The 24,612-nt window shown below is 55.8% G+C and overlaps 2 protein-coding genes across 3 annotated transcripts; both read left to right on the forward strand.

Moving 5' to 3' along the window:
• Positions 1-643: 643 nt before the first annotated feature.
• On the forward strand, positions 644-24,132 carry HYAL3 (hyaluronidase 3). 2 transcript variants are annotated; one of them, XM_008164185.4, is made up of 4 exons: positions 644-976; positions 15,154-16,137; positions 18,588-18,677; positions 19,163-24,132. In XM_008164185.4, the coding sequence occupies exons 2-4, from the start codon at positions 15,217-15,219 to the stop codon at positions 19,595-19,597; spliced, it is 1,446 nt and encodes a 481-aa protein (XP_008162407.3). In that variant the 5' UTR covers positions 644-976; positions 15,154-15,216; the 3' UTR covers positions 19,598-24,132. The 2 variants fall into 2 exon arrangements, with proteins under 2 accessions (XP_008162407.3, XP_042717730.2); XM_042861796.2 differs by lacking the exon at positions 644-976 and adding an exon at positions 2,171-3,317.
• Positions 2,037-7,146, forward strand: NAA80 (N-alpha-acetyltransferase 80, NatH catalytic subunit). Its single transcript, XM_065551399.1, has 2 exons — positions 2,037-2,176; positions 5,737-7,146. The coding sequence occupies exon 2, from the start codon at positions 6,043-6,045 to the stop codon at positions 7,066-7,068; it is 1,026 nt and encodes a 341-aa protein (XP_065407471.1). The 5' UTR covers positions 2,037-2,176; positions 5,737-6,042; the 3' UTR covers positions 7,069-7,146.
• Positions 24,133-24,612: the final 480 nt, after the last annotated feature.

Below are 24,612 nucleotides of genomic sequence, written 5' to 3' on the forward strand. Positions count from 1 at the left end.
CCACGCACTGCGCAGCACAGAGCACCAGGTCAGTCTGGGCTCTGCAGCTGCGCTGCCCCCGGAGCTCACCGCCCCGCCGCCCAGAGCATTGCGCTGGCAGCGCAGTGAGCTGAGGCTGCGGGGGAGGGGGAATAGTGGCGGAGGGGCCGGGCAGGAGGGTCCCGTAGGCCGTAGTTTGCCCACCTCTGTTCTAGACTGAGCACTGAGTCCCATTGGGTCGATAGAAGGATTAACCTAAATAATCTATACAGAAGCCCCTGGAATCCCATAAAATCGGGTCACTAATCCATGAACTATTGGAACTCATTTACAAAACTTGTCTTAAACATCATTACATGAATATATTGTCTCATACTATAGAATTAGAATTTATAATCCCTATTCCATGATGAGATATTTTTGAGCTAGAATGTATCTTAATTAGAACTATTTTAGATAGGTTTCTTCCTTAAAAGGCGTTTTATGAAAAAAAATCCGATTTAAGTAAAAAAAAATCTGATGTTTTTGATTAAAAAAAAAAATCATTGATTTTTATCCACCCTGCTGGGTGTCAATGGGCCAGGCCGTTATCAATGGGCTGGAAGTCAATGGGCTGGGCCAGGCCATGTGTCAATGGGCTGGGCCAGGAGTCAATGGGCTGGATGTCAATGGGCCGGGCTGGGTATCAATCGGCTGGACCGGGTGTCAATGGGCCAGGCTGGGCCGGGTGTCACTGGGTCGTGCCGGGTGTTTATGAGCGGGGCCGTGCCGGGTGTCAATGGGGCGGGTTGGGTGTCAATGGGCCTGGCCAGGCCGGGTGTCAGTAGTCCGGAGCTGACCGAACGCGGGGAACTGCTCTGTTCACACGGCCGAGGAGCGGGTTCAGCGATCGGCAGCCTCCGGCCAGCAGGCGGCGCTGTGTCTGCCGCCGAGGGAGAGCAGCAGGACAGGACGGGACGGGACGGGACGCGCGAGCCACAGCTCACGGTGCCGCCATGTCAGTACCGGGGCCCTGCGAGGGGGTGGAACGGCGGGGAAACGGGGCCCTGTCCCATAGCGCCCTGCTCGGGCTGTGACCCGACCTGGCTGCGGCGGGGGGGGAGCCCCGCTCGGGCTGTGACCCGACCTGGCTGCGGCGGGGGGGGAGCCCCGCTCGGGCTCTGAGCGTGGGGAGCGCCTGCCCCTGCCCCATAGCATCCCGCTCGGGGTTTTACCCTGCCTGGCAGCGGGGGAGGAACCCTTGCCCCACAGCGCCCCTCTCGGGCTGTGACCCGGCCTGGCAGCTGGGGACTAAACTCACAGGCGTGATCTGGGGCGGTTCTGTCTCCCTGCGCCGTCTAGACGGTGGTTCTAGTGACACATTGGATCTCAGACAAAAGATCCCCTGTCTGCACTGGGGAGGGAAGCCCCATATTTACCCACAGCTCTTGCTAGTGCTTTGCCAACAGCGCCAGTGGATAGGGTCCTGCCCTGCACCTGAGCCGTCCCTGGTGGTAAAGGCAGGAAACTTGGCAAGCCCATGTCTGTGGAAGCCACAAGAGGGACACAGTGGTGGGAGCACCCGAAGGGTGTGAACGTCTTGGGCTGTGCCAGTCGTGCTCTGGGGCCTGGTTCTCCATTACGCCCCGGGTGGTTATTTATGCCAGTGCACAGAGGGTGCTGAGTGCCACTCAGTCACCATGAGGGAGTTTCACCCACACTTTGCCCTGGCTTAAATGGCTGCACAGGGCAATGGGGAATCAGGTGCCCTTTGTGCCAGCAAGGCTGATGCCAAGGGGCTGTGCCAGGCAGGCGTCAGCCCCTGGGGAATAGCCCTGGCCTTTACACCACCTCTGCAGCAGCTCTGGGCCCAGGGGCCATCCTGGGGGGAAGGGGTAGAGAAAGGGAGCAGATGGGGGTGGGAGGATGTGGGGCTGGATCTGCACCCCGATCGGTGATTCTGCACCCCTGCAAACCCCATAGGGCTCACTGAGGTAGAGGCACAATGTTGGGCCACTTTTGGGGCTGCTCTGGGGTCCCCCTACCCCACTCTTACCCTGAGTAGGGGAGGCTGCTGCCTCTTGGGCCAGGTGCAGGGAGGGATCTGGTCCCAAGAGGGAGAATTAGGACGAACCTGCGGAGCAGGAGAGCTGAATGGCAGGTACGATGCCCTGGAAGTGGAGCTGTACTTGCTGCGGAGGGGTCTCCCCACCCCTAGGTGAGCAAAGTGGAGCCCTGGTGACCCACTCCCCCCCAGGAATGTGGGTGGGAGCCCCACGGCTCTGTCTGACCCTGGGGGCAACCCCCTCATCTGCCTCTAATTTCTATTCCAGTGCCAGGGAATGTTTGCAGGGTGCAGCTGGGCCCCCTTCTCACCAGGGACACTGCAGGGGTTTATCCGTTTGCCCAGGCATGTGTCCACACTTCCCCAGGCTGCACAGATGCAGCCCACTTCTGTGCTCTGAGCCATGTAAACACACCCCCTGTGGGTGTCCGCTGGGACCCTGGCAGGGTGAGTGTTCCCTGGCAGTGCCCTGTGGGTGCCTGCTAGGACCCTGGCAGGGTAGGTTCACTAGACAGGCAGGCCTATCTGGAGATTGGTCCTCCTTCCTCCCTACTCTGCTGCCCTGAAGCTTGGTCACCCAGGGGCTTGTGTATTGGCATAGCAATTATCGGAGTGCGCCGGGTACCATAGTGAATACTCCCTGGATTAACCCTTTGTATGCCCCGGGCCTTTGTGCTGGGGTCTTGTTATTATTTGAAGGTTGAAGGTGCCAGGCTGAAGCCCCAGAGACCAGCTCTAGCTCAGCCAGCGCCAGGGCAAGCTGTCTCCTCACTGTGCCCCCCTGGATGTTCCCCTCACTGCCAGCTGTGGAGGGAACTCTGTCTCTACCGCTATCCCCCTTCTTGGCCTTTGTGCTGAAGTTGCCCGTAAGGGGCTGGTTTGTGCCCACACGATGGCTCCATGGGGAGATCAGGCTGAGAACCCACCAACTCGGCCACCTTTGAACTGAAATCCTGCTGTGCCCTACCTGGTTTTTAGGAGCCCCCAGCGAGCAGAGCTTTTCGGGGCTGCGTGCCAGCGCTGGGGAGGGGCTGCCCCACACCAATTTCCATTTCAGGTCCGTGGGCAAGGGCTTGTCCTGTGTTTAAACAGACACGTCATTCATGGCTGGGAAGCAGAACTGGGTGTCAGTGTCTGTGGTTGGCTGGAGAACGTGCAGCTTCCTGTGAGGTGCTTGTGAAAGAGGCTGGACAGTGTCTCTGGGGCCTCAGTCAGAGCAGAGGCTCTGAGCCGATCCCCAGGCAGGGAGGAGACGCAGAGCACAGGAGCTCGACGGGCATTGATGCTGGGCAGGGTGAGTGGACACCCAGCAAAAACATGCTCCCCGGCTAACAGAGCTGACTCTGTCTCCATAGTGCTTGGGAGCCAGGAATTCCTGGAATCTCTTCCCAACTCCACTACTGGCTCTGGACATGCCTCATGCCTCAGTTTCCCCAGTGGGGGTGATGATACCTAGCCTGCAGAGGGGATTGGGAGGCTGGCTTTGCTCCAGGCAGGCCCGAGAGGGGGCCTGGCATAAAGGGGAATGCCATTGGCTTTAATGCCATTCCCCTGGGCCTGAATGGGTATTTTGATTCTCACTACGAGGTTGAAATGGAGCAATGGCAAAGGCAGGCTGGAGAGTGGGGCCCATTTGCAGAGATGGCCGAGGCTATGATTGTTCCTCCCCAGAACAGGGCGTCCCCTCGTTTGGGCCTTTTAATACGAGACTGAACGAAGCCCCGGAGATGAGGCTGTGGCTCAGGGTGGGGGGATCTGAGCTGGGGTTGGCTGCACCAGGGTGGATTGTGCAGGTACTATGGGGTACAGGACAGTCAGATCTGGGCTGTCCCAGGTCAGGAGATGTTAGCCTGTCTCAGGGTCGAGCTGCAGCAGGACTGGGAGCCCGTCCGCCTGCCGAGGCCAGACCCTTCTCTGTCTCCAGACTCTGGCAGGGAAGCACAGTCATTGCTATTGAACTGTATTGAGAAAACTGCTTAGCTGGTGGTTCCTCTTGCAAACTGCCTGTGGCTTCCCAGAGCCTGCTGGCTCCTAGCAAGGGGAACTAGCCTGGGGGAAAGGCGCCCGCCAGTGCCAGGAAATTCAGGCCCCATTGATGGGCGTGAGGTCAGCATCTCCAGAGTGGTGCCAGGGCGCAGTGCCAAGGGTGGGCTGGTCCCTGTAAGCCCTGGACAGAGGACAGCAAGTGTTTGCTCTGTCTCTCAGGGTCTTTTTAAGTGACTTTAGTGCTGATGAAAGGTGCTGGCCTGAGCAATCTGCAGATCGGTGCTCTGATAATGGGAGAGGCTGGGCTGGAGTAGCTGGGATGCCCCCTCATCAGCCAGCACCCCCTGCCCTGCTCCCCATAGCGCCCCCTGCTGAGAGAGGCTGGGGCTGGAGTAGCTAGGACCCCCCCCCTCACCAGCCGGCTTTCCTGCCCCATCCCTACAGCGCCCACTGCTGGGAGAGGCTGGGGTCTTTTCAAGGCGTCTCTAAATCCAGCGAGTGGATGGCTCAGAGGAAGTTGTGGTGGTGACTGTGCATGTTGCAATTTCACAAGGTTCATGACCCAGCCAGAGCGGAAGTCGGGGGAGGGGGGGCAGGGTGAGGATTTCACTGCATCCCCAGGCCTATCTGCTGGGCTGTGACCTGCTAGCTCAGTGCCAGTGGGTGGGGTGACTGTGGGAAGCAGGGACGTTCTACCTAAACTGTCCACTGGCAAGGTGCAGCCTTTACTGTGCTCTGTCTCCCCTAGCTTGGGTGCACAGGTGGTTTGTGAGGGTCCAATCCAGCTGCCTGACAGCAGCCTCTGAGATGAGCTGGCACACAGGAGAGGTACCCCGTATGCCATGACTTGTTGCCATCTCCTGGGGGGCACAGGCAGCCTCCATTAAAGTAGTCACCAAGCCTCAGCGCGTGCATGTGTCTCCTGGGTTTAAAGCTCGGCACAAGCCAAAGCTGAGATGGGACAGGGACCTCCTCGGCCTGGTACAGACAGTGCCCATCTGGAACGGACTGTGATTGTGGCATGGCCCCTTCCCACTTCGCCCAGCCCAGCCTGACACAGCCCTCTCCCTCTTTGTCCTGACGGTCGGGCCGAGGCCTTCTCTCAAGTGGGCAGCAAGGGCATGCGTGCAATGAGTTGGTGGTTCTCAGCCTTGTCCTTCTCGGACAGGTGTCCCGATCACAGAACCTGGCATCGCAGTTGGCACTGATCAGCCCCATTGGACTCAGCAGTGAGGACTCGACCGGCCCCAGAGTCTGATCTCCTGTGCAGACTGTGGAGTCCCCACTCCTCTTTGTCTATGCAGGAGCAGGGCGCCTGGCCTGAGATGGCTTTAGGCCACCTTTGCCCTCCATGTACTCTTGGACCAGCTGTCACCCACCCCTGGATGTAAGCTAGAGCATGCTCGGATTTACATTCTGTGTCCCTGGCCCCCAGGGGCCATCTGCCAGGTGTGACCAGTCGGAGCCAGCACTCTTTGGCCCATACCCCTTTGCTGGGGCAGGGAAGGGGACCAGCGCAGCTCTGTGACCCAGCCAGTATTCCTCCGGGACCTTCCTGCCCCATTTATTATCCCTTCCTCTAATAGATGTGGTATTTATAGGGCTAGTTTTGTGGGTGGATTTTCAAATGCTCATCCAGAAATGGAAAAAATTAAAAGGAATAAACTCTCCAGGTGCCAGATGGAGTGAGATGGTGACAGCTCTGCCGATTGCTTTGTTTCCATCAGCTGTTGGTGCAAGACGACCCATAGCACTTACTGAATCCTTGCAAGATTGGGCGTGCGCCTGGTTGGATTCGCCTGGGGGAGTTTCTTCCCCCCCCCCTCTCCCGGGGGGCCTGGTGTCTCCCTACCCTGCCGCAAATCTGCCCAAGGCCGGTGGGAATGGCCCGTTGCAGTGATCGTTGGAATTCCAGCAGCAAGGTTGCGTCTGGCTGTGTGTACCCGCCCAGGTGTATCGTGGCTTCGGGGAGCGGTGCTAGCTCTCTGTGACTTGCAAAGCTTTGCCCGCTTGGTCTCCCGTCCGTGGGAAGAATGGGCTCAGTTTCGGAGCTGCTCACAGCAGTTCCCCTTCACCAGAGGCCGGATCTGGTGGAGGTCTGCGCCGAGCTCATCAACGAAGAGTGGAAGAAAAGCAAGACCTCTCGCATGTACTCACTCCAGAAGTCCACGGACAACTTCCCCTTGTGCCTGGTGCTGATTAAAACCCAGAGGGCCACAGAGGCTGCCGAGGAAGGAAAGATGGCGAAGACCCAGCTCCTTGGGCACGCCAGGTTGTCCCGTGTAGTCAGCCAGCCCCAGAGCTTGTTTGTGGAAACGGTAGTGGTTTCCAGGGTGCTGCGGGGCCAGGGGTATGGCCGGAAGCTGATGGAAGCCACCGAGTGCTACGCCAAGTCCCGTGGCTTCAGGCACCTGCACCTGACTACACATGACAAGCAGCACTTCTATGCCCACCTGGGCTACACCGCATCTGAGCCGGTGCAGAGCATGGGGTTCATGAGCTCCCTGGTCCCCATGGAGTTCCTGCAGATGTTCTCCAGCCCCCCTCCTCATGCTAGAGCACCTGCTTGGGGACTGGAAAAGCCCAGCCCCACCACCTCCCATCTTAATAGCAGAACTTCAGGAGCCAACTTGCCTCCAGTACCCTCCTCCACGCTCCCTGCCCACTGCACCACCACTGTGTGCCCACCACCACCTCCGCCACCATCTCTGTCTCCACCGACCTGCTCTTTAAACTCCTCACAATCTGCCATTCCCCCTCCACTCCCCTTGCCACCTTCACCTCCCCATGCTTCCCCTTTCCATTCCAGGACTGCTGCTGCTGGGCTGCCTCCACCACCCCCTTTACCTGCACAAGCTGCCCATGTAAGCTCTGCACAGTTTCTGCCCCCTCCCCTTGGTCCTCCACCGCGCCTCCTCCCTCTGCCAGGCCAACCAGGTTCTCCTGGCCCCATCGCCTCCAGTCCACCAGGGAAGGATCCCTATGGTCACACCCTCCTGGAGACACCGTACCGCGACCTAAGAGGGCTCCCCATCTTTTGGATGAAGAAGGACATTTGACTCCCGCACAGTGTGCCAATGAGATGGTGATTAAAAGTTGGGGGTGGGGAGAACTCTCCCCCTCCACCTTACCCACTGTTTGGTTGTTTTAGTTTTGATTGGGCTACCACAAACTCCCGTGGGTGGTAGGGTGGGAGTCCAAATCCCAGTCATTCCCTTTTGGGCCATCTGCCATGTTCACCTGGGTAAATCAGGGAGCCTGTATCTCTCCTGGTCCAGCCAGAAGGGGATTTCTACAGAAAGACCCTGCAAATCTATGATGTAGAGATACTCACGAGAGCCGCCTCCTTGGATCATTGGGGAAGCAGCTGGAGAAATCTCTAGCAGCAGCAGGGCCGGCCTTATGATGGGGGGCCCCCCCAAGCTGCCGGGGTGGGGAAATCATCAAGTGGGCTCCTACTCTATTCGCATTGCCAGAGGGGAAGGCCTTTGAAGCCCAGATATGGGACATGGGGCTTGGAACTGAAAGCATGGTAGCAAAGGGACTCCCCACGCCTGCTCCTTGTGTGTCCAAGGCCGATCAGCTAAGAGCCCCGCTAACAAATCTGCATGGGGCTTGTCCTTGTGCATTGATGGTGAAGCTCTGGTGGGTTACACCTGTGCCAAGCTTGGATGGTCATGTGCCCAGTTTCAGCAGGCAAGGATTCAGCGAGGGCAGGAGACTGGCACGGCTGGCTAAGCAGCAGGGCGCTGATCTCACCGCCTGCGAGACCTGTGGTTTGTGGATCACTTTTTGGGGTGTAGGTGCCCGGATGTGTGGCCTGGGGCTGCAGGGTGCATGCTCAGAGGCAGAAACAGACGTGCCCAGGGAACTTTTACCCTGAAAGTTTTAGGTGCTGAACAAGTTTGTGCACCTACAGAGATTGGGGGTAGGGGCAGTGGTTTTGTGAATCCCTGATTCAGGTGTGTAAAGTAGCAGTTGTGTCTAAAGTCCTATTGTGAATCTAGCCCTAAGTGCTTTACAGAGGAGGTCAGGATCATTAGCCCCCTTTCACAGATGGAGAAACTGAGGCACATATAGCACAATGACTTGCCCAAGGTCACCCAGCCGGCTAAGCTAGGGATAGAACCCACTTCAGTGCTCGACCCACTAGGCTACACTGCAGGAGTTTATGGCAAGCGCAGAGGAGAAGGTGCCTCTCTCTCAGGGCCCCCCACAACCTGCTCCCCGGGCTGGGATCAACCATCACCCTGAGCTACTGCAGCTAATAACAGGCACATTCCAGCTGAGACACAGGGAGGGCCTGGCACACTGCCAGGCCATCAGTCTCACAGCCAGACCCCCAGGGCGACAGTCACATGCAGGCGCACGTACAGGACAGACAAGAATATCTGCAATGTGTGAGGTACACGGGGAGAAGACAGCGGTGGTCACTGTCTTGCTGCAAATAGATCCTTTGGGAGGCATTTATAACTAGGCACGAGACGGACCGGAAGAAGTTCTTGGGGCACTCTATGTAGAGGGATGGTGGGTGGGTGTCAGAAGGGCATCCCAGCTGGCATCAAGGAGGTGCCACCCTTCTTGTTCAAGAGAGGACAGACTGGCTGGAGGGGGCGTCTTCTGACCCATCGCTCTTCTATCACTTCTTCCCTCATCTCTTTGGTTGCCAGCTTCTAGTCTGTCTCTCTCTCTTTGGAGGGGGGAACCCAAACTGGAGAATGGGTCATTTTAAAATAAGGCCCTCCCAGGGACCAGGTTAATTGAATTAGGGATGGAGCTAAAGTCCTATATATACAGGTGGGAGAGCAGTAAGGGTTAGTTCCAGACCCATTCGCCAACTCCCCTATGTCACGCAAACTGTGTGATGTGACTTATGGATTTCAAGGCCAGGGTGGTCCCTTGTGATCATCTGCTGACCTCCTGCATGACACAGGCCAGAGAACTGCCCCATGATAATTCCTAGAACCAATCTGGATTTAAGAATTGTTCGTGATGGAGAAGGCCCAGGACCCTTGGTCAGTTGTTCTAGGGGTTAATTGCAAACGATCCTGTACTGGGCATGTGCTAGATAGCACAATGGGACAATTGACTCATAGCAGGCTCTACTAAGGTGTGAATTTCCCCAGGCTAATGGCTGGGAAACCCCATTGCGAAAGCGTATCTTGCAAGGAAGGGAATAAATGCAACTTTCAGCAGACCAGGCAAGTGCCTCTCCAAAAGGCCTTTGATCTGACTGTTGGGGCAATCGTGGTGGGTTCTGACCCACAAGGCTGCTTCGTGTTATACTGGGAACCATTTGGCAACTTGTTTCGTAACTAGAGGGAAGTCTTGGTAATGTGAATTCTTGCCACAGCTCTGTCTGCTCTTAACTGTGCTGAGAGATGGGGAGAAGCAGCTGGTTTTGTGTGTGAGTAGGGGGGTGGGCTTAGTGAGGGATTGCTCTATACCAGGGGTCGGCAACCTGCGGCACGCGGGCTGATTTTTAGTGGCATGCTGCTGCCAGCTGGGGTCCCGACTGCCGACCCTGTTCAGCCCTCTGCCGGCTTGGATTACGGAACCCCAGACCAGCAGCTAGGATGAGCTGCTTAGCCTGCTGCTGGCCTGGGGTCCCGGCCACCGGCCCCTTGCCAGCCAGGGTCCCAGCCGCCAGGCCCACTCAGCCTGCTGCCGGCCTGGATAGACGGAACCTGGGCCAGCAGCGAGCTGAGTGGGGCCGGCGGCTGGGACCCTGGCTGGCAGGGGCCAGTGGATGGAACCCCAGACCGGCAGTGGGATGAGCCGCTCAGCCCGCTGCGAGTCTAGGGTCCCGGTTGCCAGCCCCTTGCCAGCCGGGGTCCCGGCTGCCGGCCCCGCTCAGCCCGCTGTCAGCCTGAATGGACGGAACCTGGGCCGGCAGCGGGCTGAGCGGGGCCAGAGGCTGGGACCCTGGCTGGCAGGAGCCGGTGGATGGAACCCCAGACCGGCAGCGGGCAATGGGGTTTGCCGTGGCTGTAGCTCTTCTGAACCCCAGTGACAACACCGGGAGAACTGGGGAAGAGAGTGGCTGAGATCAATCTGCTGCATCCCGCCCTACCCCATCACCCTCAAGAGCCATCAGCTGGTTCTATGTAGTCATCGTTAGTCATGTGATCATTCACACCGTACTCCCTGCTGCCGGGATCTTCATTTGCTGTGAAGCTTGCTGGGAAAGGACCCTCAGCTGGGGTGGGGGAAATGAGAATGAGTCCAGGTGGGACGTCAGCCACCCTGAATGCTGGCCTGTCAATATCCCAGCCCCCTGAGGAGCGCCAAGTACGGAACAGCTGTCTGTGCATCCCTGAACACTACACACTGTGAGCTCCGTGGGGCCAGTTGTACTGACCTGGCAATGTTTCGGCTAGCACAGCATCTCTGCGGAAGCTGTCGGGCACCCGTTCTATCCCCCCATCTAAAAATGTTGCTGAGCTCCTTTCGGAAGCTTCCTTTGCAAAAATGCCCCCTCCCCATCACATGTCCATGTGCTCTCTGACTCTAGGGGATATTAGAGAGACATTAGACAGGAGATATTAGAGGTGGGTAAGGTAATATCTTTTATTGGGCCAACTTCTGTTGGTGAAAGAGAGAAACTTTGGAGCTGTACAGAGCTCTTCCTCAAAGTGCCACAATTAAATCCCAGATTTGAACAATTGTTTAGCATAAGTATTTAACACACGTTTCAAGGGACCAGTCAAGGTGGGGTGGCCCATTAACACCCTTGCAGTTAGAGGAGGAAAGGAGCTGAGGGGGGTTGTTAGTGGGTTATAGATTGTTGTGATAAGCCATAAATCTATTGTCTGTCTCTGTTCCGTCCGGGATTTTCAGTGTCTAGCAAAGTTATGAATTTAAGCTCCCAGGCTCATCTCTTGTAAGTGTTGTGCAGGTTTCCTTTGGGGCTGAGGACTGAGTGGTCAAAGAGTGGTCAAAGGACAAAGAGTGATCGCCTTGTGAGACGTGTTCGGCCATAGGTGATAGGGTGCTTTTGTCTTTTATCATTTTCCTGTGAGGGTTCATTCCAGAGCATGGGGATTGCCTAGTTTCACCAACATAGTTGCTACTGGGGCATTTAGTGCACTGGATGGGGTACAGCACATGTTGTGATTGGCATGTGTAGGACCTGTGGATCTTGAAAGGTGTGCTGGGGGAGGGGGGGTGTTGATCATTGTAGCAGCGGAGATATGGCTGCAGGTTTTGCATCTGTTGTTCTGGCAGGTGTGAGGTGGAGTGTCCTGCTCTGTGGGGAGCTTGCTTCTGATGATGCGCTTTATATTCAGGGACGGGTCATTGCAGAGTTGCTCAAGAGCACATGTAACCCACACTGGGGAGAGTGTGTCTCTGTCTCCCTCTAGTGGCTGGTTCATGTAAGAGGCTAAAAGTCTACTACAGCTGCCTGCTAAGAGGTATTTCTTTAGCTCAAATAGTGCTTGTGCTTCTAGTGCCATCGATCAAACCCCGCTAAGGGCTCAAGCGGAGCTAGTTACATGCACACTGGTACTGTAGGGTTGTTGGGGGCACAGGGGCTGCACACATTGGTTTGCTATTGCAGGGTCATTTGTTGGCACTGGAATTCACACACTAGGGTGTTGTTATAGAGTTTCTCAAGGGCTGGATGTTGCACGTGAGTTTGTTATTGTAGGGTTGCTTGGAAGTGCTGGGCTATACACATGTGGGTTTGTTATTGTAGCGTTGCTTGCAAGTGCTGAGTGTTGCACTTGGGTTTGTTATTGCAGGGTCTCCCAGGAGGGTTGGGCTGCTGGTGCGAGTGCAGTGTATAGATAAGTTTGGAGTGTTTGTGCTGGGAAAAACACAGACCTAGAATTACCAGGGCTGTGAAAATAGGGGAAAAGGTAGGTGACATTCAAGCAACAAGGTCAGTTGTAACTGAGCTCTGAGCAGCAGATTCGGGGTGGATTAGAGCCTGTCTCTGGGGTGCCAGGAGGCAGTGAGAGCCCAGGCAGTGCATTCTGGGGGGATTAGAACGTGGCTCTGGGCTGTCACGCGGCACCCGAGACCGATCTGGTTCCTAATCTTCTCTCTCCGAAGATATCTCTGTCGCAGCTGGGGAGTGGCGAGCTGGCATTGGCTACCCTGGCCGCTTGCAGCCGGGCCTGGTCCAACGGTTGGATCAGGTCTTAAGTGGGGAGAGTCAGAACTGTTCTGGACCCCTTCCCCCACCTTGCATTCGCCTCGCTGGCCATTGGAGCGACTGCAGGGAGGGTGCATCTGAGCCAGTGGGGAGGGGGGCAGTGGCATGGCTTGTGCATGAGCAGGAACGTGATATTTTATGCTCCCCGCTGGTGCTGCGGCTTACAGGCAGCCTGAGCATTATTCGCCCAACTCCCAGTGGTGCCTAACTGCCCCCTGCGAACAGTGGTGGAAGTAGAAATCATTTCTTGCTGGTACAGCACTCATGGGAGGGACACAAGGGGGGGGCACGTGACCTCCCCACGTGACCCTCCATGTGACTCCTCCCTGCCCTGCCCCCAGCCCTGGGACCCCATGCTCTCCCCGTCCCCTCTGACACACCCCTTTGTATATACAAACATCAACATGCTTAACTACTCTCTTTCCCCCCACATATATAGTATTCAGTCTGTTTATATGGAATATAGGAGTTTGGTGAGGAGCCATTTCAGCATAGGTCTGACTTATTAAAAGACAAATTTTAAGTAGAACTGTATCCTTAACTGCTTTATGGTATTGTACCCAAACATTGCATTTCAATGGGGCATTCAACTTCCTTTATAGGAACAGGTTTCAGAGAGGTAGCCATGTTAGTCTGTATCAGTAAAACAACAAGGAGTCCTTGTGGCACCTTAGAAACTAACAGATTTATTTGGGCATAAGCTTTCGTGGGCTACAGCCCACAATAAATTTGTTAGTCTCTAAGGTGCCTTAGTCTCTAAGGTGCCACAAGGACTCCTCATTGTTTTTATAGGAACAGACTTCTGAAACTCTTACTAGTCCACAAAAGTGGTCCATAGTCATGCAAATGGTCCCATTGTCTTCAATGGGATTGATCAAATGATTAAGAGTTTACAGGATTAGGTTCCAAGTTTGTAAATTGTTCTGGATGAAACTGACAATGCCTGAGCTGTCAGATCAGAAGGAGCTTCATTCGAATAAAGGTGGGCAGATGTCTGATAAGTTGTAGCTCCGTTGCTAAGATGAGGAACATATTTCCAGCAAAGTTCTTGGCAGATTCCTGAGGCAGCTGGTTTATGGCCATCAGTGTCCGGCATTATAATCTTCACTTATAGTTCTCTCACCCACAAAGCTGGAAAATGAAGCATTTATTTTCTTTGTTTTGCTGCTCCAGTTCCAGTTAACAAAATGCATGTTAGACTAGTTTGGCTGCAAAGAAGAATTCTGTGTACACTGGGGACAACACCTGATTTCCATAAGGCTGCACAATTGGGCTGACATCAGAATCCAAACATCCTCTGGTTGATGCAAGCAGAGGCATTCCTCTAATGATTTGGACTTGATGTGATGCAGTATGAATGTCATGGATAATTCAGACCAATGGGGAGAAACAGAATCAAAAACACTGTTTAAACACCTTCTGTCCATCACCCGCTATCCTCCCCATCCCCCTCAAGGACCCCTGACCAATGTAACAGCACAATATATATGCTAAAAAACTTAAACAAAGCCTTTGTTTACATTTGTTAGCATATGTATTGTGCTATTAAAGCCATTTAAAGAATGAATGCTCTCCCTAGCCCCGTTCTGCTCCTTTAAGGAGCAGAGTGCAGCCCCGTCCCGCCCTCCGGAGTGGGGAGCTAGCCCCAAGTCTTTCTGATACCCCGTACCCACTAAAAATCTCTTGCCGATACTGCGTACTGGAGGGTACTGCGCTACTTGCACCCCTGCCTGCAAATCTCCCCCTAGGTGGTTCCTCCAGCCTGAGCTTCTTGGTGCCCACTCAGGACCATCTGTGTACCCTGGTGTGGAGGGGCACCAGCAGAGAGAACCTAGCGTTGCCCTTAGCCACATGCTGTTGAGGCCCTGACCGCAGATCAGAGCGACGGCGGGAGACAAGAATGTGGCTGTTTCATTGTAGGAGGTTTTCCAAGATCAAGACCCCATCATCAGGGCTGTCCCTAGGGGTTGCGGGGCCCAGGGCGGAAGTGATGAATTTGTCACTTCCGGGACTGACCCGTCACTTCTGGGACCAGCCATGCTGGCCAATTGTGTCAGCCCGTGGGGCCCCCAAAGCACACGGTCTGGAGCGGTCACCCCGATTCGCCGTAACCTAGGGACAGCTCTGCCCGTCATGCATAATAAGAGACACTCCCTGCCCCAAAGAACTTAAGGCCCAGATCCACAAAGGTTCCCAGCTTCCATTGGGAATTAGGAGCCTTAGATCCTCTTGCGCATCCCAGCCTGGGAGCTGCACCCAGACGGGCCAAGCAGGGGCTCCTTTCCTGGGGCACTGATCTGGGGGTGATTCTGCTTGCTGGTGTCAACTGGGAGTTCAGGCTCTTTCCCTGTGGAGAACGAGTCCCTGGTCCAAGTGTGATCTGGTGGGAAGGCCGGGTCAGAGGTGAGGTCCAGTCCAAGGGGCAGGAAACAGTGGAGACAACATCATGGGGGCAGACAAAGCCCAGGCTGAGGGCTGGCTGGGATGCACTAATGCAATCAGAGAAAACACCACCTATAGGTTTCAACACCCATTACACCTGTAATTTGGAAGGGAAAACAAAGGACAAGGAGGAACCCAGAGCAAACTAAGCCATGGGGTTTTATGCTTCTCAATCCTGGGGCATAATTTGCACAGCTATCCTCTCCAGTAGCCCTTTGGCGCCCCAATGGGCTCAGCCACAAGCCGACCTTGGGCAATCTCAGGATGTAGCAAGAAAAGACCAGTTCTCAGCTGGCATCAGGTCCTCCTTAGCCTGAGGTGGGTGACATGGGCTGGGGCCTTTTCCCAGGATTCCAGGGTGACCTGCCACAGTCTGTCCTGGGGCACAGGTTGTGTTGGTTGCTCCCATTGCCATGGTTGGAGCTCAAGGGAGAGGATGTGGGGCTGAGAGAGGAAGCTGTGGACAAGCTGTTCCCCTTAGTGTTAGAATAGGCGTGGCTCCCTGGTCTCACCCCGCCTCTGATTTGCTCTCCCCTTGTAGGGTGTTCATTCAGGAAGGAAGCAGGAGGGGGTCTGGACCGGACATAGTTGCAGAACGTCCACCATGACTCTGGGCCTAACTGTCTGGCCCTGGGTCCTGTTCTGCCTCGGAGCCATCCTGCCCTTGAGAGGGTGCAGTTGGGAGAGTGCATCCGCCGGCCCCCTTCTCCAGCACGAGCCGTTTGTGGTGGTGTGGAACATGCCCACAGCCCGGTGCTACCAGCGCTTTGGGGTTGCCCTGCCTCTCGAGGACTACAACATCGTGGAGAACCAAGGCAATGCATTCCAGGGCCAGAACATGACCATCTTCTACAAGAACAAGTTTGGACTCTACCCCTACATCTCCCCGGAGGGCGAGCACCACAATGGGGGGATCCCCCAGAAAGTCCGTCTCAAGCAGCACCTAGAGAGGGCTGCGGCAGCGATCACTCAGCTCCTGCAGCCAGACTTCCACGGGCTGGCCGTGGTCGACTGGGAGGAGTGGAGGCCGCTGTGGAAACGGAACTGGGGCCCCAAGGCAGTGTACAAGGAGGCCTCTGAGCAGTGGGTCCGGGAGAGGTTCCCAGAGATGCGTGCCAAGAAGCGAGTCTACTTGGCCGAGTTAGAGTTCGAGGGAGCAGCCCAGGAGCTCATGGAGAGGACGCTGGCACTGGGGAAAGAGCTGAGGCCCTGGGGTTTGTGGGGCTTCTACAGGTTCCCTGACTGTTTCAACGATAACTGGACGAAGGGGGGGAATTACACGGGGGAGTGCCATGCCATGGAGGTGCTGCGGAACAATCGGCTCATGTGGCTCTGGGAGGCCTCCACCGCCCTCTACCCGAGCATCTACCTCCCACCCAAGCTTCCGCTGGCCAAGCGCCAGAGCTACGTTCACCACCGCCTGCAAGAGGCCTTCCGCGTGGCACGGTTTGGCCTGGAGCAGCCCCTGCCGGTGATAGCATACTCCCGAGTCTCCTATCGGCACTCCGCCAGGTACCTGTCCGAGGTAAGAGCCAGGGATTGGGACACCACGAAGAGAGCCAGAGCTGGAGATCCATGTGCCTGGTATCCTGTTCATCAGTAGACTCCAGCCTTCTTGGTGGTTGGGAATAGCCCTGGATCAGCCGCTGATGGCCACTAGGTGGTGAAGCTGCACCTCTAGGACAGCCAGGGGCTAGCAAGGGTGGGGGCTGTTGACTCAGGCCTTGTCTACACTACACAGTTTTGTCAATGAAAGTCAGCTTTTGCAGACAAACCAGTGTAGGTGTACACACTGAAATACTCCTCCTGCCGATGTAACTCCCCTGCTATGCTGACATAATAAAACTATTTCAATGAGAGCCTTATGTCAGTGTAGTTAGGACAAGGTAGTGTCTGTGTAGACACTGCCTTCCTTATATCTGATTACTCCTGGGGGGATTATGCATGACTGTGCTCCCACAGAAAATGCCCCCCTTGCCCCCCCGCTGCAGAATTCCTGTGCTTCCCTGCAGAAAATGTCAGGGAAGCAAAGGGAAGCTACACATTGGGGGGGGGGGGGGGGTGATCATGGGTGTAGTTTTTGGGATATTATTGCCCCCCAAACAGGCGAGGCATGGGGGGGTACATGGGGTTACATGCCATTGCCGCCCCCCCCCCCCCTCCCCATTTCTGCAAGTGCAGAGCTGCCCAGCTGAAGGAGGCTGCATCTGGGCTCTGCAGACTGCAGCTGTATGCCGCCTCCTGGGTCCTAGTGCCAGTCGGGCTCTCCTTCTGTGTGCTGGGAGCCTTCCTGTTTTCTGTGCAACAGTGAGTGCCCGCAGTGGGGCTGGGTAAGGGGAAGTGAGGGAAGTGATGGGGTGGGGAGAAGAGGCAGTGGGGAAGGAAAGGGGGTGTGGAACAGGGCATGGGGAGGGGAATGTGGGAGTGAGGGGATGGGAATGGAGAAGAAAAGGGGATAGAGGAATTGCTGGGGGGGGCGCGAGCGGGAACCCGGCATGCAGCCTCCCCTCGGCAGCAGCTGGGGCTCCCCTGTTAAGCAGGCCCATCGAACCCTCATCCTGACAAGCCTCCCCACTCCACCTGGACCCCTCCGACAAACCCCTCCCCCAGGCTCCCACCCCACTGAGACCCAACCCGCTGCACCTGAACCCCCACCTCATCAAGCCCCACTCCCCCAGCACCCAGACACCCCCCCCACTAAGCCATCCACACCCAGACCCCCCCGCTGAGCCACATCTCCCCTCACCCAGACCCCTGCACTGAGCCGCAACCACCTTCACCTGGTTCCCCTGCAGAGTCCCATTGCCCCTGCACCCGGAACCCTCCAATGAGCCACTGTGCATCCAGGTCTCCCACTGAGCCACCTGCACACAGATTGCCCCACACAGAACCCTCTCACCCCACACCTGGATCCCCCCACACTAAGCCCCTCCACACTTGGATCCTGATGCACTGAGCCTGCCCACACCTGGAGCACCTGGTGCAGAGTGGCAGGGCCCACGGGGCATTTCTGGGGCAGGCCCAGCCCTTGCATTGTGTCAGGGTCAGGTGCAGCCTCACTGCCAGTCACTGTACAGGGGGAGGTGGGGGCTTCAGGGTGATCGCCCACCCCAGTGCAGCCAGTTGCCTGTGCTCCCCACTCCCATGCTGGAGCCACATTTATTTATTGACAAATACAATTAGTAAAATTTTAAAATTTTATGTGCATAATTTTTAATTTTTTGGCACAGAATTTCCTGTAGTAACATCTGCTGTTGGCCATCTTGTCAATTTCAGGCCCCTACTGCAGCTGTGAAATTGACAAGAAAGTCGGCTCTTGGCTCCTCAGCCACACAGTCTCCACTCCCTGGATCTCAGTCTCCCACACTGTCCCTCTTCAGTCAGTGGAAGCGCTGCTGGTGAGGACGTGCACCACCAACAGAAGGAGGGCAGTGTGAACATCAGCCACCGCAGTAATAGATGTGGTGGCTGTAAGTCGACCTTACATAGGTCGATTTATCTTTGTAGTGTAGACACGGCCTCAGTCAGTGCAAACCCCGGCTTGTTTTGATCTCTGCTTAGGGCTCATTGCACATCAGTGACACCGACCGCTGAATGAGGGGCATTGCTCAGTGCAGGTGGGGCCAGGGGCTCATATGCTGCCCCGACAGTGCCATGGGGCTGTGCTGTACTGGGGGCACATGCAGTGTCATGGGGGATGCCAATATCACCTGCAGACCAACATAAACATTACGTTCACGCCTCGTGGGCACCCTCAGGACCACGCTGCACCTGTCCGGAACCAGGCGGGTACTGATCCCACGGGCACTGCCTCTCACACATGCACAGATGATGCGGTGCCGGTGCCAGTGCCATGAGACCAGCAAAGAAAACAGCCCTGTACGGTAACATGCTCCCACCGACTGGTGCCAGAGTTGGTGCCCAAATTTTACTTGTCTAAATGTCCCTTTCTCGTTCCCTTCTTTCCTTGATCAGGCTGACCTGGTCCATACGATCGGGGAGAGCGCGGCGCTCGGTGCCATCGGCCTGGCACTGTGGGGGGACAACTCCTACTCCCGTTCAGCTGTAAGTACCCCAGTTTGCCCCAGTCAGGCCCTCAGCAGACCCAGGGGGTCGTCACCTAGATACTAAGAGGTGCAATAGTCTGTACATTCATTTCTGGCGGCCCTGCCCTTTGTCCACGTGGCATGAACAGTGCCCATCCACGTAGCCCGATGCCTGCATTTACTCACCTATGTGTTAGTCGTAATGCAAGCAGCTGTGTAGGAGATGTCTGGGAAGAGGGACTCACTCTTAGGGGTGTGAGATGAGTGTGTGGGTTCTCAGATCCCTTCCCCGGGGCCCTGCATGGCTGGCACTGGCTGCTCCTCTTTCTCGGCAGGGAGGCCCACGAGCCAATGAGCCCCTGAGCCCTAGCTCAGTTTGGAGGTGGGGTCCCTCCAGGGCAGGGCTGGGGTCGATGGTGGGGCAGATGGGTGGCAGCATTTGCTCCCCGGTCATGCCAGCCTCTGCAGCAGAACTGGGTGTAAATGTGGCTTTCCGCCCCCCAGGAGAGCTGCAGGAGCCTCCGCCGTTACATCATCAACACCTTGGGGCCCTACGTGGTGAACGTGACGTCAGCGGCCCAGCTCTGCAGCCGCCAGCTGTGTCATGGGCATGGACGGTGTGTGAGGCAACGCCCCGACGAGCTGGGAACCTTCCTGCACCTCAGCCCGCAGCAGTGGGGAGCGGACCCCATGCTGAACAACTATGTGGGCATGGACGAGCCGGGCCAGAGGGCATGGGGGCAGTTCTGCTGCCGCTGCTACCACGGGTGGACGGGAGTTAGCTGTGAGAAGCCGGGGTGGACTGAGCCCATCAGGGGTCCGGACTGCATTGCGCGGGCCCATCATCCTGACATCTGCAGTGCAGTGCAGGACAGAAACACTGTGGGCTCCCAGATCTGCCCTAAGTCTGCCTATGAGAGGAAGACGGAGCTCAGGTGACCGCCTGGCTCCTGTGACCTCAGCAGGCTCACAGATATGGAACTCGGGGAGAAGAGAGCCTGTGGTGGTGGTGGAAATTCCTGCACTGACGCGCCCTTTATTCCTGGCTAGACAGTGGATCTGCCACAGGATGATCAACTGTTCCTAGGGGATCAACCGGGACTGCCCAGTCCAGCCATAAGAATCCATCCTTCCCTCCCCCAAATAAAACAATAATGAATCTATGCTGGGATAGCCCGTTTAAAGGGGAATCATAGAATCATAGAATATCAGGTTGGGAAGGGACCTCAGGAGGTCATTTAATTCAACCCCCTGCTCAAAGCAGGACCAATCCCCAACTAAATCATCCCAGCCAGGGCATTGTCAAGCCTGACCTTAAAAACCTCTAAGGAAGGAGATTCCACCACCTCCCTAGGTAACCCATTCCAGTGCTTGACCACTCTTCTAGTGAAAAAGTTTTTCCTAATATCCAACCTAACCTCCCCCACTGCAACTTGAGACTGTTACTCCTTGTTCTGTCATCTGGTACCATTGAGAACAGTCTAGATCCATCCTCTTTGGACCCCCCTTTCAGGTAGTTGGAAGCAGCTATCAAACCCCCCCCTCATTCTTCTCTTCTGCAGACTAAATAATTCCAGTTCCCTCAGCTTCTCCTCATAAGTCATGTGCTCCAGCCCCCTAATCATTTTTGTTGCCCTCAGCTGGACTCTCTCCAATTTTTTCATATCCTTCTTGTAGGCCTCACCCAAAACTGGACACAGTACTCCAGATGAGCCCTCACCAATGCCGAATAGAGGGGAATGATCACGTCCCTCGATCTGCTGGCAATGCTCCTATTTATACAGCCCAAAATGCCATTAGCTTTCTTGGCAACAAGAGCACACTGTTGACTCATATCCAGCTTCTCGTCCACTGTGACCCCTAGGTCCTTTTCTGCAGAACTGCTACCTAGCCATTCGGTCCCTAGTCTGTAGCAGTGCATGGGATTCTTCCGTCCTAAGTGCAGGACTCTGCACTTGTCCTTGCTGAACCTCATCAGATTTCTTTTGGCCCAATCCTCTAATTTGTCTAGGTCCCTCTGTATCCTATCCCTACCCTCCAGCGTATCTATCACTCCTCCCAGTTTAGTGTCATCTGCAAACCTGCTGAGGGTGCAGTCCACACCATCCTCTAGATCATTAATGAAGATATTGAACAAAACCGGTCCCAGGACCGACCCTTGGGGCATTCTGCTTGGTACCGGCTGCCAACTACACATGGAGCCATTGATCACTACCCGTTGAGCCTGACAATCTAGCCAGCTTTCTATCCATCTTATAGTCCATTCATCCAGCCCAGAGCCAGCCCTAGCGTTTTTGCCGCCCCAAGCGCGCACACACACACACACACACACACACACAAAAATGCTGCAATCGTGATCGGCGGCAAGTAGGTGGCAGGTCCTTCGCTTCCAGAGGGAGTGATGGCCCCGCCGCTGAATTGCCGCCGAATGTGCCGCCCTCCTCTTCATTGGCCGCCCCAGGCACCTGCTTGCTACGCTGGTGCCTGGAGCCGGCCTTGATCCAGCCCATACTTCTTTAACTTGTCAGCAAGAATACTGTGGGAGACTGTAACAAAGGCTTTGCTAAAGTCAAGGAATAACACATCCACTGCTTTCCCCTCATCCACAGACCCAGTTATCTCATCATAGAAGGCAATTAGGTTAGTCAGGCATGACTTGCCCTTGGTGAATCCAAGCTGACTGTTCCTGATCACTTTCCTCTCCTCTAAGTGCTTCAGAATTGATTCCTTAGGATCACCTGCTCCATGATTTTTCCAGGGACTGAGGTGAGGCTGACTGGCCTGTAGTTCCCTAGATCCGCCTTCTTCCCTTTTTAAAAGATGGGCACTGCATTAGCCTTTTTCCAGTCATCCGGGACCTGCCCCGATCGCCATGAGTTTTCAAAGATAATGGCCAATGGCTCTGCAATCACATCCGCCAACTCCTTTAGCACCCTCGGATGCAGCGCATCTTGTGCTCGTCCAGCTTTTCTAAATAGTCCTGAACCACTTCTTTCTCCACAGAGGGCTGGTCACCTCCTCCCCATGCTGTGCTGCCCAGTGCAGCAGTCTGGGAGCTGACCTTGTTCGTGAAGACCAGAGGCAAAAAAAGCATTGAATATATTAGCTTTTTCCACATCCTCTGTCACTAGGTTGCCTCCTTCATTCAGTAAGGGGCCCACACTTTCCTTGACTTTCTTCTTGTTGCTAACTAGGGTGACCAGATGTCCCGATTTTATCGGGACTGTCCCGATATTTGCTTGTTTGTCCCGCGTCCCGACCGATGTTCGGTCGGGACACTGGACAAACAAGCAATTTTGCCCTCCACTCCGGCGCACAAGGCGGAGCCTGGAGGGGTTTGCGCCCCCCCTGCCCCCGACTCCGCCCCCTCCTCCCCCCATTGGATTCCTCCCCAAATCCCCGCCCTGGCCCTGCCCCCAGAGATCCCGCAGCGGCTCCCTCCGCCCGAGCCCCCGGTAGAAGGTGAGGCAGGCCTGGGCCTCCTGCGCCGTGCCCATGGCTCACGGAGCAGGCCGGCCTGGCCCGGGTGGGGAGGGCGGCCGGGAAGTAAGCCAGGCTGCCCTGGGAATCTAGAGCAGCACGTGGGCTTGGCAGCTCTGGGCCGTGGCGTGCTCAGCTGTTGTGGCCACCATAGAGTCGGGTGGAGACGGGGCTGTGCTGCCTAGCGGCGGCCGTCACAAGAAGACTCTGCCCTGCAGGCGCGCCAGCCCCCCATCTAGTGCTGCAGGGGGTCTAGCCGGGCTGCAGGGAGCTGCCACTGCTCCCCGGGCCTGGTGGCCCCACTCGGCTCCCCCTGGCCCAGCTCCCACCCGCTGAAGCCACCGCTGGAGAATTCCGTGGGCGCAGCTCTGCGGCTGGGACCCCGTTTCTGCTCCTCTTTGCACTGCTTGGCTGTGGTTCTGTTATGCCTGTCCCTTGCTGGGCTCCCCTGACACCTGTGGTGCGGTTGGAGGGGCTGGCTGAACTCAGCAGTGGTTTTCAACCTGCGGTCCCCGGGGGCCCACAGACTATGCCTCAGGTTTCCAAGGGGTCCCGAGGTGAGCTGGTGTGTGTGTGGGGGCCCTCCGGTGGCTTTTTTTTTCTGCTCTGCCACCACCTTTTTTTTCCCCTCTGCCGGCCCCTCTCTCCCACCTGCGGCCCAATATTTCACCTTTGTCATCTGGTCACCCTATTGCTAACATACCTGAAGAAACCCTTCTTGTTTCTCTTAACATCTCTTGCTAGCTGCAACTCTAAGTGTGATTTGGTCTTCCTGATTTCACTCCTGCATGCCTGAGCAATATTTTTATACTCCTCCCTGGTCATTTGTCCAAGCTTCCACTTCTTGTAAGCTTCCTTTTTGTGTTTAAGATCAGCAAAGATTTCACTGTTAAGCCAAGCTGGTCGCCTGCCATATTTACCATTCTTTCTACACATCGGGATGGTTTGTTCCTGCAACCTCAATAAGGATTCTTTAATCTTTAATCCTTCTGGGAGGAGATGCCCAGTCCCAGACGAGTTCATCCAGGGGAAATCTAGCCCCGTGGAACACACCCAACATGAGCCGCATCAGCAGAGACAGAACCAGGACACCTTCCATCCCCAAAGCACATGCCCCAACCCCGAGCTCTATAAATTGCTCCTCATAGGAGGCTCTAGCTCTTATCTCCTCTGAGGGCCAGGGCTAGTGAGAGACACAATGGCCAGTGAGTAATAGGCACTCAGTTGCCGTTAGATCAGCAAGGAGCTGCTTCGTGGAGTCGCAGGCAGTGGGGGAGTTTGGCAGGGAGGATGGTGCAGTTCAAAGGCCCCAAATCTTCAGGAGGCAGCATGACTCCCCCACCTCAGCCTCCTCCCTGCCCCCAATGCCCCTACACCAACCCTCCCTGCCCCTGAGGGCTGCATTTTTGGAACAGGGCCAGCTGTGCATGTTCTTGCTGCCATCTCAAGAGGGGCCCTGGCACTGCGGGGCACCTCTGAGGGCCTCAGCCATCAGATGCTCTAGTGAGGGGAGCAAGCCAAGAGCCATGGGCTCCCACGCACCTCACCTTAGCAGCAGGTCAGATCTCATTGACTGGCCACTGGCTTTTGATTCCCGAGCCCTTGGGAATGGCTGAGCTGTGTGGCATGGTCCCATCTCTATGTTCTACATCCCTGGAAGCCCCATTGTGGTCTCTCCTCCCCATGGCTTCAGCCCGGATGTGATCAGACCCCCAGCCCCACTCCTACAGCTTCAATTAATGGCCGACTAAAACCAGTCCATTAAGATGACTTCAGATGAGGGAAAGGATTTCAGCCAATCACAGTCCAGCAGTATTTATTATGATCCTGCCCCCAAATTAAAGTGAAAAGCTTGCGCGTCCAATCAACCACACCTTTTCCACTCTGGCCACTCCCTCAAATGGTTGTTCACTTTTAGCCCTGCTCCCAAGGATGAAATGAACCAGAGTGATACGTGTTACCTCCATGTGAATGCAATATAACTTAACTAAAGCCTTAACTGTGTAAAGCTGGTGTCTTTCTCCACTGCCCCGACAAGCCCAGACGGGGAGCTTTGCTTAGAGGCTCTGTGACACTTCCCAGGGGTACCCAGGGTTGTGAAGCCCCTTGCTACCACTTGCCCTTAGTGTGAGGAAACCTTGTCTGTGCCCGCCAGGGGTCAGCTCCCTGGCTCCGCCAGCCATGCTGGCTCTGCTGTTCCTTGGTAGGTTAGTGATAGGTTCTGGAGTGCCAAACCCCTGGTCCACTGGCCACTCGTGGGATTCACAGTATGTCCCTACTTCCCCTTTGCACACAGCTCTGCTTCACACACCCAGCACTTAGACATGTCTGTAGTGAACACGCGCTAAAGTGTATTTACCAAAGAGCCGCGAATTAAGTGCTGGCAAGTAGCAAGCTTGGGACCATGGCATTACATGTCAAATAAAAGCCTTCTGGAGCTGTGACTTCATTAACAAGATACTGGTGTTGAGAAA

This window comes from Chrysemys picta, chromosome 7, assembly GCF_011386835.1.
Source record: "Chrysemys picta bellii isolate R12L10 chromosome 7, ASM1138683v2, whole genome shotgun sequence".
NCBI lineage: Eukaryota > Metazoa > Chordata > Testudines > Emydidae > Chrysemys > Chrysemys picta.

What these genes read in the sequence shown, in the direction of transcription:
- HYAL3 (XM_042861796.2), top strand. An exon ending in CCGCCAGGTACCTGTCCGAG is followed by an intron (nt 16,138 to 18,587) that starts GTAAGAGCCAGG and finishes TTCCTTGATCAG; the next exon opens with GCTGACCTGGTCCATACGAT. An exon ending in ACTCCTACTCCCGTTCAGCT is followed by an intron (nt 18,678 to 19,162) that starts GTAAGTACCCCA and finishes TCCGCCCCCCAG; the next exon opens with GAGAGCTGCAGGAGCCTCCG.
- NAA80 (XM_065551399.1), top strand. Translation starts at nt 6,043, where the DNA reads ATGGGCTCAGTTTCGGAGCTGCTCACAGCAGTTCCCCTTCACCAGAGG.